The 13,118-nt window shown below is 34.3% G+C and overlaps 3 protein-coding genes across 8 annotated transcripts in view; 2 read left to right on the top strand and 1 right to left on the bottom strand.

The window, feature by feature from the left end:
• The window catches only part of LOC131428237 (phosphatidylcholine:ceramide cholinephosphotransferase 1-like), a 65,634-nt gene extending 64,742 nt beyond the window's left edge, over positions 1 to 892 (top strand). For all 6 annotated transcript variants that reach the window (XM_058592013.1, XM_058592012.1, XM_058592007.1 and 3 more), the window contains one exon: positions 84 to 892. In XM_058592013.1, the coding sequence (XP_058447996.1) occupies positions 84 to 239 (156 nt within the window). In that variant the 3' untranslated portion in view covers positions 240 to 892. The remainder of the gene's footprint in view (positions 1 to 83) is intronic.
• Positions 893 to 2,475: 1,583 nt separating this feature from the next.
• LOC131428233 (protein tilB) lies at positions 2,476 to 4,114 on the top strand. Its single transcript, XM_058592004.1, has 4 exons — positions 2,476 to 2,575; positions 2,630 to 3,479; positions 3,535 to 3,743; positions 3,884 to 4,114. Exons 1-4 carry the CDS (start codon positions 2,566 to 2,568, stop codon positions 4,039 to 4,041), a joined length of 1,227 nt encoding a protein of 408 aa, XP_058447987.1. The 5' UTR covers positions 2,476 to 2,565; the 3' UTR covers positions 4,042 to 4,114.
• LOC131428234 (uncharacterized) lies at positions 4,078 to 4,760 on the bottom strand. Its single transcript, XM_058592005.1, has 3 exons — positions 4,558 to 4,760; positions 4,288 to 4,502; positions 4,078 to 4,236 (listed from the first exon to the last, which is right to left on the bottom strand). Exons 1-3 carry the CDS (start codon positions 4,637 to 4,639, stop codon positions 4,102 to 4,104), a joined length of 432 nt encoding a protein of 143 aa, XP_058447988.1. The 5' UTR covers positions 4,640 to 4,760; the 3' UTR covers positions 4,078 to 4,101.
• Between the last annotated feature and the right edge of the window lie 8,358 nt (positions 4,761 to 13,118).

The following is a 13,118-nucleotide window of genomic DNA, read 5'->3' as shown; positions in this document are numbered from 1 at the left end:
TCATCTAATGGCTATCTTACGATGAATAGGATCGTAATTACTTACTTATAACAAATTATTAAAACATTTCTCACTATCCACAGCAAAATGGCAGCAACTACATAGGCCGAGAATGGTGGTTCTTCATCTTTCGCTATTTTGAAAGAAATGTTCGTGGTCCGGTTCCACTGCAGTATGACTGCCCATTGCCCATCCCTTGGCCAAGAAAAACTACAAAGTTGCCAGGACGAGAAAGTTGATAAACGAACAGAAGAAATAGAAAGACCAGAACAGTGCATCGACTGATTTTTTGCCAGTGATAATACCGTCCCGGTTCAAATGGTCGAAAAGAAATTACAAACTAAATAAGGAAGCAGCCAATTCAGACGCATAAGACTTGATCAATCCAGATTATAGACCTATTAGTAGTTTGTTTTGAAACCCTAAAGTCGTTTTAGGACGAAAATGTAAGTAGAAAGCAGTTAAAATAGAACAATTAACTGAATCAAAACCTACAAGAACCTAAGATTTAGGACGCAGCTTTTATGTACAGAATAGTTTTACAAATACCTATCGAAAAACAAGAGCTGCCTTCAAAAGAATAAAAGAAACAGGTAATTTAGGAATCAAAACGAAATATGTGATAATCGTTAGACGAGTATTTTTACTGTAGGTATTAAGTTGAGCATAAGGCAAAGTTCGCTGGCGGAACTGTTTTATCCGCGCTAGTAATATTTAGTCAAAGTTGTTAGAAGTATTGTCAGCTTGTTATTCTTCTCGTGCAATCATTGTTACGTAACAACTATACCGTACAACTTGCAATGAAAGTAATGAATGAATCTCAGAGTGGACCAATAGCTCTTGAAGTGCCTTTAGATAAAGAATAAAAGACACAATATATAAAAAAATAGCATGATCTTAGTTTCCGTAATTTCCGAACGCCTTTAAACAATACCAAATACGAAAGGGTTGTCGTATGTTCGTTCCCCCGTTTCCCGGATACTTAACACCTCCCGTCGAGTTCGTACCGAAACTCGTGCACACACATATTTATTCTTACTAACTCAGGAACGTGAAAAAAGTGAGAATGTAGTCTCACAAGTGAGTGATTTCATTTGACAAAATCTATTAAATTTTATGCGATGACATTGCTAAACTTATTACCACTTTCGTGTCATGTGCGAAACAGTCAATCCACATCCGCCGTAATAACAAAGAAGAGTTATGCCGTCGGTCAATATGGAACGAAACGGGAAAGTATTCTAATGCTAATCACCACTAATTTCGATCGAATCGGAGTATTTCGATCGAGTGTGAAAATTCGCATTCTATATTTCGTTCGATTGACGATTTTGCATGAAAAACTCGATCAAGATACAGAATGCAAAATTTTGCATTCGATCGAGTTTTTTCGTTTCTATCGAAATTTAGAATAGGGATGAATGTACGCTATACAAACATTGTTGCACAAATTTAATGCTGAGTTCGCAAACAATGCGAAAACAAAAAAATAAAACTTGATAAACATTAGAGAAGATCACAGGTGCAAATGGCAATTTCTCTTTGTTTTCTTTCTCTTCCAATTATTACATATTAATATATTTTACTAGCAATTTCTGAACTGCAGGTCTAAAGCTGATGGTTTAGCCATTATTTATGTCTCTAAGCACAAACTTATGTCTACCCCTGAATGACATTATTCCATGTTAAGTGTTAGATAGATCGAAATAGGTAATAATCGAAAAAGAGAGTAAACAAAGAGAAACTGTCATTTGAACTTAGATCCGTTCCAAGTATTTGTCTTCAAATAACGTACATCAGCAGCTTACCCAAACCTCATGGACCATTGAAACCCCAATAGGGAATATGGGGGTGAAGAAGAAGACAGAATCTTATCAACTCATCACCAACTGAACTGACAACAAAATAACAGCGATAAAATCATTAGGCCGTCACTGCTAACCTTAATTCATTTGATAATTCCGCAGTACTGTTTACATGCTCGCAACGAAATTTGTTTTAACATAAATTCACCGAGACTAAACTAAACTGTTAAGAATGAACGCTTGTTCATTTTTCCAGTCGAATAAATGTCAAAGCTTTCTTGCAACACAACAACGATATCATCCGTATCATCACTAAACTAGCAAACATATGAATAGACCCTAATTAAGAAAGTTATCTCACCCACCGTACTTTTCTAATCTCGCCCTTTCCGACGAAAATGTACAGCAGTGCTTAAAAGTTTAAAGAAGTCAAAAACATGTCATCGAATAGTTTGTCGCGAAAAAAATATATTATTTTTGGGATGATATCTTGGATGGTATCCATAATTTGTCCAAAGATTGACAAAATGCCTAAATTCGAAAAATAAATACATCGAATTGATAGTTGCCTTAAAAAGTAAGTGTTTCTTTCAACGAATAAAACGGTCGAATTTCAAATAATATCAATATGGTAATTAATGCGCATGTTATTTTTTCTAGAGTGCCTCTAGTTTCTTCCAAATACTGTGAGCTGCCTTGACAACCAGATGTTTGTTAAGGGTAGCAACAATGTTATTATTCTTCTATTAAAACAGCCGAAATGGTTCGCAGTAAGTATGCATTGATAAACTCCAAAACATTTTATAAGCACCTTTTCATTTTAGTTACTGAACAGCTTATTCGTAAACGTTCCGAGCACAACGAACTAGTAATCGGTACATTGGAAGAACTTTCCTTGCATCAGGAGGACATCGAAAAAATCGAACATATTGACCGATGGTGCCGTGAGCTGAAAATCCTCCTGCTGCAATCAAACCTTATACCGAAAATTGAAAATCTAAACATGCTAAAAAAGCTCGAATATCTCAATTTAGCTATCAACAACATCGAACGGATAGAGAACCTATCAGGACTAGAATCGCTTCATAAGTTAGACTTAACTCTCAATTTCATAGGCGAGTTGACCAGTGTGGAATCTCTTAAAAACAATTACAACCTGAGAGAATTGTACCTTACTGGTAATCCATGTACTGACTTCCTTGGGTACAGAGATTTTGTAATTTTCACCCTACCACAAATTGCTATGCTCGACGGAGAAGAAATAACTCGAACCGATCGATTGAACGCTGGAAAATTTTTTAAAGAGAATCGAAGTCAGATTGTCCAGTCTGAACTCAAATACAAGTTCGAACGAGACGAACAAAAAGTTCGGGTGAATCAAACAATTCGCGATCAAGAAGATAGTGTTAGAGAATTAGACGAAGAAGAACGAGCAACCCAGTTCTGGCAGCAGAAAAGTGAACATTGTCCTGAAACGCGAAACTTAATGGCAAAACATTCAAAACGTTCGAAAGAAAAACCCAGCTTGAGTTTAGATGAAGGTGCACGTGTAGAAAAAAGGAAACGAATATTATTTGCCGAATGTGGAAGACCATACAGTATAAATGAACCAAAAATCCAATTTGATTTTCGTGACGAGGACGACCGATATGAAGTGAACATACATATTTATAAGTAATGTAGATAAACATTGGATTTGCTTATATGTTTACTAATGAATGAATTACAGGTATTTGGACAGTTCTTATGTTCAGGTGGACGTTCAGCCTAATTACGTAAGAGCAACAATAAAAGGAAAGATTTTTCAGATGGCTTTAAATGATGAAGTAAAAACGGATACATCCTTATGCCAACGTTCATCGATTACTGGACATCTACTTATCATTATGCCTAAGCTTAATCGACTTAACGTATGCTTCAACTTATCACAGAAGAAAGGTAGGATAATGCGTGACCGTAATTTATTTGATATTTATTTTATTATTATTATTATTAATATCATTTATTTTACCCCGGCTTTAACCTTTTGGTCGTTCACCGGGGGTTATTTATTTATTTATTTTTTTTTTTTGCTTCAGATCGACATTCGAATCAATGTCAGCCAAGAACAAACCAGTTGAGTGGAACTGTAGACTACAAAACTATTGTCAGAACAAACTCAGATAAAGGTGATAATTTTGAACAAACAAACAATGGTAATAATTTCGATGAAAGCGAAGTCCCACCTTTAATTTGAAGGAGTTGTGATAGTTCAAATCAAAGATATTAAAAATTACTGGAACAATAAACTACTATTTTAACTTATTCGCTCAAGCTCTTTTTCAAATGCAGTGAAATCTTCTTCGCTAAAAACGCCTTGTTCTTGTCCTTGCTGTGTCATAAATTCCTTCGCTTCTACCACATATCGCCCCGTCTGAGCTCTTTTAACCAACTGTAAACGGATGCATATAATAGTTTTACTTCAGACAAACCGAAAACTTACCTTGGCACTAGCATTTTTTTCAACGCCTGTGGAACTTAGCAACAACAGTTTCCGAATGTTATCTTCGGTATTATCTTTACGAGATTGTAACATTTTTCGTGCTTCCATTATTGTAAAATTTCCACGCTGTTTCGATACTTCTTTAGAAATATTGTGTCTTCGTTTGCCAACCTTTTTCAATGATGCCTGATGCGATGACATTCGATTGTGTTTCTCTAAAGAAATGTGTGAAATTGATAACATTTTTTGATTGAAATCACACTCACCTACCTTCCTTATTTTTCTCCCTTTCAGAACAATTCAAACCTTCTTCCGCTAAAATTAACGCCTTTTTAACCAGTGATTTTGACATTTTTAATAGTTACTAATTTTGTATAATGTATTTTACGATCAAATCATTTTGTTCATGTATACTCCAAAATAACACAATGTTTTTCTCTGATTCTTTTTTTTTTGTTTAGTTCATATGCTTACACGCTGTCAAAAAATTATTACACGCTCATTCAATGTTACTTTCAAGAGAATAATTTATACTCACTTTTGCTTATTTAGTTCAAATGTCAAAAACTAAGGGCATATTCAGGAGTGTTCTAGTTCTAGATGCATAATTTATGTCAGTTTTAAAATTTAAATCTAGGAATTATAACAAAATAAACTGACAGCCCCAGCAGCGATTTATCTGTGTTTCGGATATACAAAAAAAAAATAGAACGGCAGTGTATACCAGTTTTAACTTTGACAGTAGAACTGGTCGAATAAATGAAACTAAACTGGATTGCTGGGGATACGTTTATTTCAGTTTCATTTACATTATAGACCACCCATATGAATCTTGCAGCTGCTGAATTTGCTCTAAGTAATATTGATTTAGAAGAATAAGTAACTTCGACTCAGTTTCTAAATTGACAACCAGTTTTACTCACAGAGCTTTGAAAACGTTGCGTGAAAATTTATGTTCACTGAACTTTTCCTTTTGTCGGAGGCGGAACGGAGGAAGGCAGACGGATCCTTTCCAATGACCGATGAGCAGGTAGCGGCTTCCTTCGTTCGTTGGATAGAATGAGGGGAAAGACAGTAATTCATTCCCTAATTACCAATTAAAAATTTACTTCGCTTCGCATTACTCATATGCGTCATTTTTCATCACTTAATGGGAATATGCAAAGTAAGCCTCGCTTTTTAGATCACCTTGGGTATATCATCAATTTATCTAGATTTTAAAAGAAATGAAAAATTTGCTTGTGTTGCATAGTTACTGCTATGACAACACATACAACAATGTCATTGATGACAAGCGGTGAAATAAATTCATGTTCGAAAGAATTAAATACATGCGAGAAAACTGAATTTGTAAGTTATAAATGCAATGCGTGAATTGTATGCATATTAAATAAGGAAATATATTTCCAGTTTCAGGCTGCTAGCACAGTTGCTCTGAAAATTATTTGAATTAGTTCAATCCTAACAATCCTATTACTTCTTATGATAATGGTAGGTATAATAAAATTAAGTAAAGATTTAGAGATTTGAAGCATGTTCAACATGCAAACATTATCAATGCGCTGATTACTTTATTTTGCAACTAAAGTTAGCCGTTATATTTTCCTTTACCATATATTACCAATGCTCTAGTATACTCCAACACTTTATTAATTGGTGCTAGAAATTTAACATCAATTCTTCGAGCTGGAGCCCCGACAAATGGAAAATTTTTGTTTTACAATGCTTTATTTTAAAGGAAATATTTTGTTACTATTCGTCCAGAAAGAAGTGGTACATGGAAATTATCAAACTTTTTTTTTCACGTCAAAACCAAGCATAATGATAAGTGTACTGAAAATATGACACGGTCCAGAAAACGCCCAACTCCCAGTAAGTCTACAGATGAGGAATTTCCCGTGAATTATGAGCAATAAGATGATAATCATGCTCCAAAGCAAGCTCTTATTGTACCTGAAACATTCGAAGTAGAATATGTCGAAAAGAAATGCGAAATTTTCGAAGAAAATGTCGATTATTTAAACTAAATCGACACTGTGATATAGCCGACAGCAGTGTCAATGTTCTGAAGGCTAAAACATTTGAACGTGGTTCATCAGATATTACAGCAATACTATCACAATGTGAAAATCGTATTGGAAATCGTTCTAAAAAGGGACGAAGATACACAGAACTAGAAATTGATTTTTTCACATATAAATTTGTTCAGAGCGGTAAGTCGGCGTACGAGTTTGAAAATTCAAATACTATATCACCAAACGTTAGAATTTATCAGCGGTATTTGAAGAAAATGGGTCGGTTTATTGAGTTGTCGTGATGATAATATCCCATTCAAAATTTCTTGTTTGCAAGACCAAGCATGCGAAAGCTTTTTTAGACAAGCGCGATCATTCACCTCAACTGAATCCACAGTAGTAAATTTCACAATGCAATCATTTAAGTCTCGATTGAATAAAATCGAAGCAAAAGAAGAAATTATGTACAAGCGGAAAGAAGAATTGATTTTCCCACTTCTTTCGAATACATCAAGCCAAGTTTAAACATATTTTCCAACAGATGACGAAATAGTATCCATTATTGAAGGCAGTAGGTATGCTGCATACCAAAAACTTGTAAATCTAGGAATACATTACTTTCAGATCATTTTCAACGAGAGCATACATTTGCGAAAACCTAAAGAAAAGCCACACTCAAGCTGTGGACATTTTGAGTTTGTTCGTGTGCCGACGGTGGAAAATGAGGAACATGAAGAGACCGTCTACAACGGAGACGAAATATGTCCGGAGGCTGGAACAGAATTTATCGTAAAAGACTCGTGTAATGTGAAGCCGAACAATATTTTTCAAATATTTCGAAACCATAACGGTTGTACATTTGAATAAATCTACATTTGTTTGGATGATTTCGAATCAAACCGAACGTTGCTCGACAGACAGAATTTTTCGTTTTCAAACACAAGAAGTTTGTCGAAGCAAAGATTTGAAAATGATGTTCTGAATAATATAGTTTTAGGAGAATGGATTTGGTTCATATTTTGACATTTTTCATAAATTTAGTTTTATCATAAATTCTTGTTGTTAATTTCACATTTAATTGGCAAAGGGATATGTTTATGCATGTGGATATTTGCATATGGATGCATTTGGATATTTCGTCTCTTGTTTGCAATAATAAAGAATAAAAAGTATTTCGATGTTATAGTAGTCCTTTGAAGTAAATTTTTCGTTGCCAGACTAACTTTTTCTTCGAAATCAGAATTAATTCAATACTGTCATCCCCCTCAGGATAGAAGTAAGTCAGTATTTGTTTAAAGCAAAGAATTCCTTATTCGAATCCCTTATTCAATTCGAATGATATTGAGTAATGTTTACTCACTCGAGCTAATTTTACCATTTGTAGCACTGAGTAAATAGCGGCCCTTACACGATCATTAAAGTGTCATTACTAAGTAATGACACTTCTGCTCAAACGCTCGTCATTACTGCATTACTGTACATCATTACTTTTTAGCATTACACGTTCATTATTAATAGCGGCCCTCACACGATTTTTAAAAGTGTCATTACTAAAAAATAGTGACACTTTTAATGATCGTGTAAGGTCTACGAGTTCAGTAATGACACGAGTAATGATGGAATTCCGGATTTTCCATCATTACCAACATTATTTCTTCTTCTTATTTTTTGTGGAAGTGCTGAATATCTTTAGAACTATACGCGAAAAAATGACAAAGTGTAGATTTAAATTGTTAATATTTCATTAATTTTAACGTTTCAATAACAAATCAAATTTATTTTCAGCTAAACGAAAATAAAAATATTGCTATTGCTATTGCTGGAGTAGTTACAAATACTCATAATTAATAATGAACGTGTAATGCTAAAAGGTAATGATGTACAGTAATGCAGTAATGACGAGCGTTTGAGCAGAAGTGTCATTACTTAGTAATGACACTTTTAATGATCGTGTAAGGGACGCTATTACCAACATTATTTCTTCTTCTTATTTTTTTGTGGAAGTGCTGAATATCTTTAGAACTATACGCGAAAAAATGACAAAGTATAGATTTAAATTGTTAATGTTTCATTAATCTTAACGTTTCAATGGCAAATCAAATTTATTTTCAGCTAAACGAAAATAAAAATATTGCTGTTGCTATTGCTGGAGTAGTTACAAATACTCATCATTAATAATGAACGTGTAATGCTAAAAAGTAATGATGTACAGTAATGCAATAATGACGAGCGTTTGAGCAGAGGTGTCATTACTTAGTAATGACACTTTTAATGATCGTGTAAGGGCCGCTAATGATGAGTATTTGTAACTACTAAAGCAATAGCAATAGCAATATTTTTATTTTCGTTTAGCTGAAAATAAATTTGATTTGCCATTGAAACGTTAATATTAATAATTTAAATCTACACTTTGTCATTTTTTCGCGTATAGTTCTAAAGATATTCAGCGCCACAAAAAAAAATAAGAAGAAATAATGTTGGTAATAGCGGCCATTACACGAGTCATTAAAAATGTCATTAATAAAAAATAATGTCATTTTAATGAACGTGTAATGGTGCACTAATGACGAAATTTCAAACAAATTTGAATTACATAATTTAAATGACATCATTTAAAATGACATTTTTAATGCTCGTGTAAGGGCCGCTAATGATGGAAAATCCGGAATTCCATCATTACTCGTGTCATTACTGAACTCGTAGACCTTACACGATCATTAGAAGTGTCATTACTTTTTAGTAATGACACTTTTAATGATCGTGTAAGGGCCGCTGATGTTACTCAGAAATTGACAAATCGATAGTCCCACGACAAAAGGGCCTAACTGCAAATGAGAGCCTCTCTTTGTTTACTTTCTCTTTTGGTTATTACAGAGCCATTACTGCAATTTATCCAAAGTTTCCAATATCAATCGAAAGCTTGTGGTTTTACCTTGAAAGTTTTGCTATGAATAAGGCATCAAATATAAAAGCAGTGCGGTAAATCGTGAAGGCAAAAGTAAACAAAGAGAAACTGTCATTTGCAGTTAGGCCCTTTTGTCGTGGGACTGTCGAAATATCATATTTATCTAAGACAAGACCTGACAACTGGCTTCTTATTCTTCCTTCTGAATCATTCTTCACGTCATTTTCGCCCTGTGGAATAAATACCAACGTATCGGCTACAGATTTTTTATTAACTATGAAAGGAAAAAAATATTACATTCAAATTTTTAGATTTTAGGTTTTTGCTTTGAAATGAACATGAAAAATGTTTTGGTGAATGCATTTCTTTATTATATATTAATGTTTAAAAACAATTAATGACTGATGACAAAACACGAAATATCTCATGTTGAACGCAAAATCGAATCCATTGTTGGCGTATTACCGGATCTTTTGGAAACCGGAAAAAGTCAGGTTTGGAAAGAAATGCTTAGTGCGACCACAGTGTGGAACACAACAGTTCATTTTTCTCGTAAAATTGAACACACTTTCGAGTTTACACTAATTTAACAAATCTTTTTTGGTTACACTTTAATTCACTAAAAAGAAAAAATGGCTTGATGTCTACTTTAATTACACAGTGCTGCCACTATAAATATTTATTACCAATGAGATTGAAAAAAAGTGAAACATTCTCCAAAAATTTTCATTTTCATTGGTGAGCTAAAATTATACATTTTAATAAACTTGTTTTCTGATTTTCTTTATACTTGGCATCATTGCTCGCGTACCCTGCAAAAGTTTTTTCTTTTCACAATGTGCAGGTAGCAACATCAAAATCAGCCAATCAGAAACTGGTTCAATTTGGAACAAAAGCAGCCCCCCCAGATGTCAGGTCTTGTCTTAGATATTTATTAAAAAGTGAGTAAACAAGCTTTACTCACTATATAGTGAGTGAAATTGTACTCACTTTAGAGTAACATTGAACGAGCGTGTAGTATTAAGAACTATCTACACGCAGAGAAATGAAGCTTGTTTAAGATAACACACCAGTTGGTAGATTTTTAAATCTGATTCATGTTAATTTCAAGCTAGAATAAGATTGTTTCAAACCATTTTCTCCCTTCAACATCAACAAAGATCTCTGTTCAATTTGAATAAATATTTTGATCTTGCTAAACGAAAAAAACAATTGTTACAGCTAATTTTATTGTTGAAATAATTCATCTATATATCGGGCATCAATAAAAGTATAGTTGATTTTATTGGCAATATTTATGTTGATTCAATTCTGTCTTATCTTTATGTTAATAACAAAATTGATTTGTTTTATCTGTTGTCTTATTTGTGTAATGGCACAACAAAGTTTATTGTTCAAAAAAACCGTATTAGTCGTATTTGTTTTAAACCACAACTATTTCTTCAATCGTGAATGAACAGAAAAGTATTTTATATGTTTAAAAGAAAATTTTTATCAGTTTATATATTTTCCAATGGACTTTTCAACAATCCAAGCGTAAGTATTTATAATTAATATTAGAAACTGCAATAACACGTTTTCTTCACAGCCTATATTTGATGCAGGTTATGACTGTCTTTACTGGAAGGGCACCGAATCATTGGTAACTATCAAAAATAATACTGGATTGATTGTGGCATGTAAATAATTATTATAAATGTGTGGAATATAGATGTAAAGAAGAAAAATGTACCAAAAACATTCTTTCAAATTATTTGGAAAGAAATCATTTTATTCGTAAAAATAAAACAAAATGAATAATTTTAACAAACAAAAGCGTAAGTAGAAATACTAATCATTTTAAGTTAATGTCTTATCATTTATTTCAACTGCCAAGTTTATAAATTCAAAGCACTATAAAAATAACCTTTATCCAAAATTAGCTCATTTTAAGTTGATTTGGCAAGTTGAATTTACTATGAAATTGTTTGTCACGAAATTGACAGGAACGCAGGAATAAAAAGTAGTAAAATGTTTGTTGGTATTATCAAAATATTTATTGAAACTAACTAATCCACCGAGAAAAATCAGATGTGTTGTTTCAAGCAACAATGTTTGCTATATTAAACCAATTTTCCTTTTGTCACTATTTTAATCAAATAAATCGTTCGTACCCAATAGAAGAATTATGTACGATTCAGATGATCCGGCTTCTTCCGTCACCGTCACCGGAACGCCAGCCTCCGTCAAAATTAGTCAAATGAGTTTTCCTTTGCACATTCACACGATTCAGCAGAGATCCGGAACGTCAACGTCCGTCAACGGCAAGCTCCGTCAACATTTCTCCGAAAGAATATTTGACGGACTGTGATTATCGCACACATGCACGATTCATATGATTACGGTATTGAGCTGACGTTTGTTATGTATGTATTCGGTGTCAAGACCCCACTCTTAAACGAAATATACCACATATAAGTAGTTGAACTTATCAGTAGATTTGCAACGTACGTTACGTTGTTGTGTGGAACTGATTGTTTTGTTTTTTTCCTCTTTCATGTTAATTTTGAAAGTTATTTATTCGATTAAAAGGTAGGAAAACTACAGATCGATTGGCTTCAAAAGCTCCCAGATTTTGTATTAGTGGAATAAAATTGTGCGAAACTAAGTTCTTCAAATTCTGCGTGTAAGAAAATGACATGACGGACACGGATAGGAAACCGGATCGTGTGAATCAGAATGACGGTGACGGACGTTGACGTTCCGGTGACGGTGACGGAAGAAGCCGGACCGTCTGAATCGTACTTTACCCAGTAAATTCGAACATCGGACGCATGGTACATGAACACTTTTGATTGCGTTTCGAACAAGATAAAAACAAATAGAAATATTTGTATTCGATTAAAGCTTACTTTGTGTATCGTTAGAACAAAAGAGTGACTACATACCAAAACAAGAAGAATGTTGACGCGACGGGTATAGCGCGGGGTTCGATTGCCATTCAGTTTTTTTGACCCGAAAAAACGAATAGCCTTAAGGTTGAAGCTTCTACAAATAAAACAAAAATTAAGTGCCCGATGTCACACTATCGCGGTTACGTTGGGTCAAAAATGCCTCGTTTGGTATCTCTTCACTCTTTTGCGCTAGTGATACATAATGTAGGCATAAAGCTTTTTCAGGTTGACGTGGTTGATGCAAATGATGCACAATTGTCCGATGGCGGCCCGATTGCAGCGCTACGATCGGGTCGATATCGTGATCAATCGGTCTGATAATCGGGCCGATGATCGAACCGATGTGGGCTGACAAAATCTACTAGGTAATAATTCTCGTGTGTGCCCGCTACCCGCATACCCAGTAAATCCGAACATCGGGCGCATCGTGCAAGAAAGCTTTTGATTGCGTTTCGAGCTTACATAGTGTATCGGTAGAACAAAAGAGTGAAGAAATACCAAAGCAGAGAGCGGATGTCTGATACTCAGGGGATGGGATATATTGGGGTTGGATTTCCAACTCCTATAATAGGGCCAGAGTTTTTCTGGCCCTAAGAGGCGAATGACCTTAAGGTTGAAGCCTCTATGATCGAAACAAAAGAATGTATTTCATACCCTATCCGGGAGACGTCGGCTCGAAAATGCCTTGTTCGATGTTCCTTCGCTCTGTTCCTATAGCGATACATAATGTAAACATAAAACTTGTTTAGGTCGACGCGGGCCGATCGAAGCGCTACCAAATACAAATAATAATACCCCTAAGTCCCATACAAATGCATCGAATGTTTTTGGTTCACCTAACACATAAGTTGGCCTAGCCCATCCCTTGGTTTCAAACAGACAGGTTAAAATGGTAGGAATAAAACATATCTGGCAACGCAACATCGACGTTGCTACGATATGAGACTAAGTTGTTTGTTGTTTTTCTGATGCCGTATA

Source organism: Malaya genurostris, chromosome 2, assembly GCF_030247185.1.
Source record: "Malaya genurostris strain Urasoe2022 chromosome 2, Malgen_1.1, whole genome shotgun sequence".
NCBI classification, from domain to species: Eukaryota; Metazoa; Arthropoda; class Insecta; order Diptera; family Culicidae; genus Malaya; species Malaya genurostris.
Note: the sequence above shows the minus strand (reverse complement) of the source record. Positions and strands in the feature narration are given on the sequence as shown.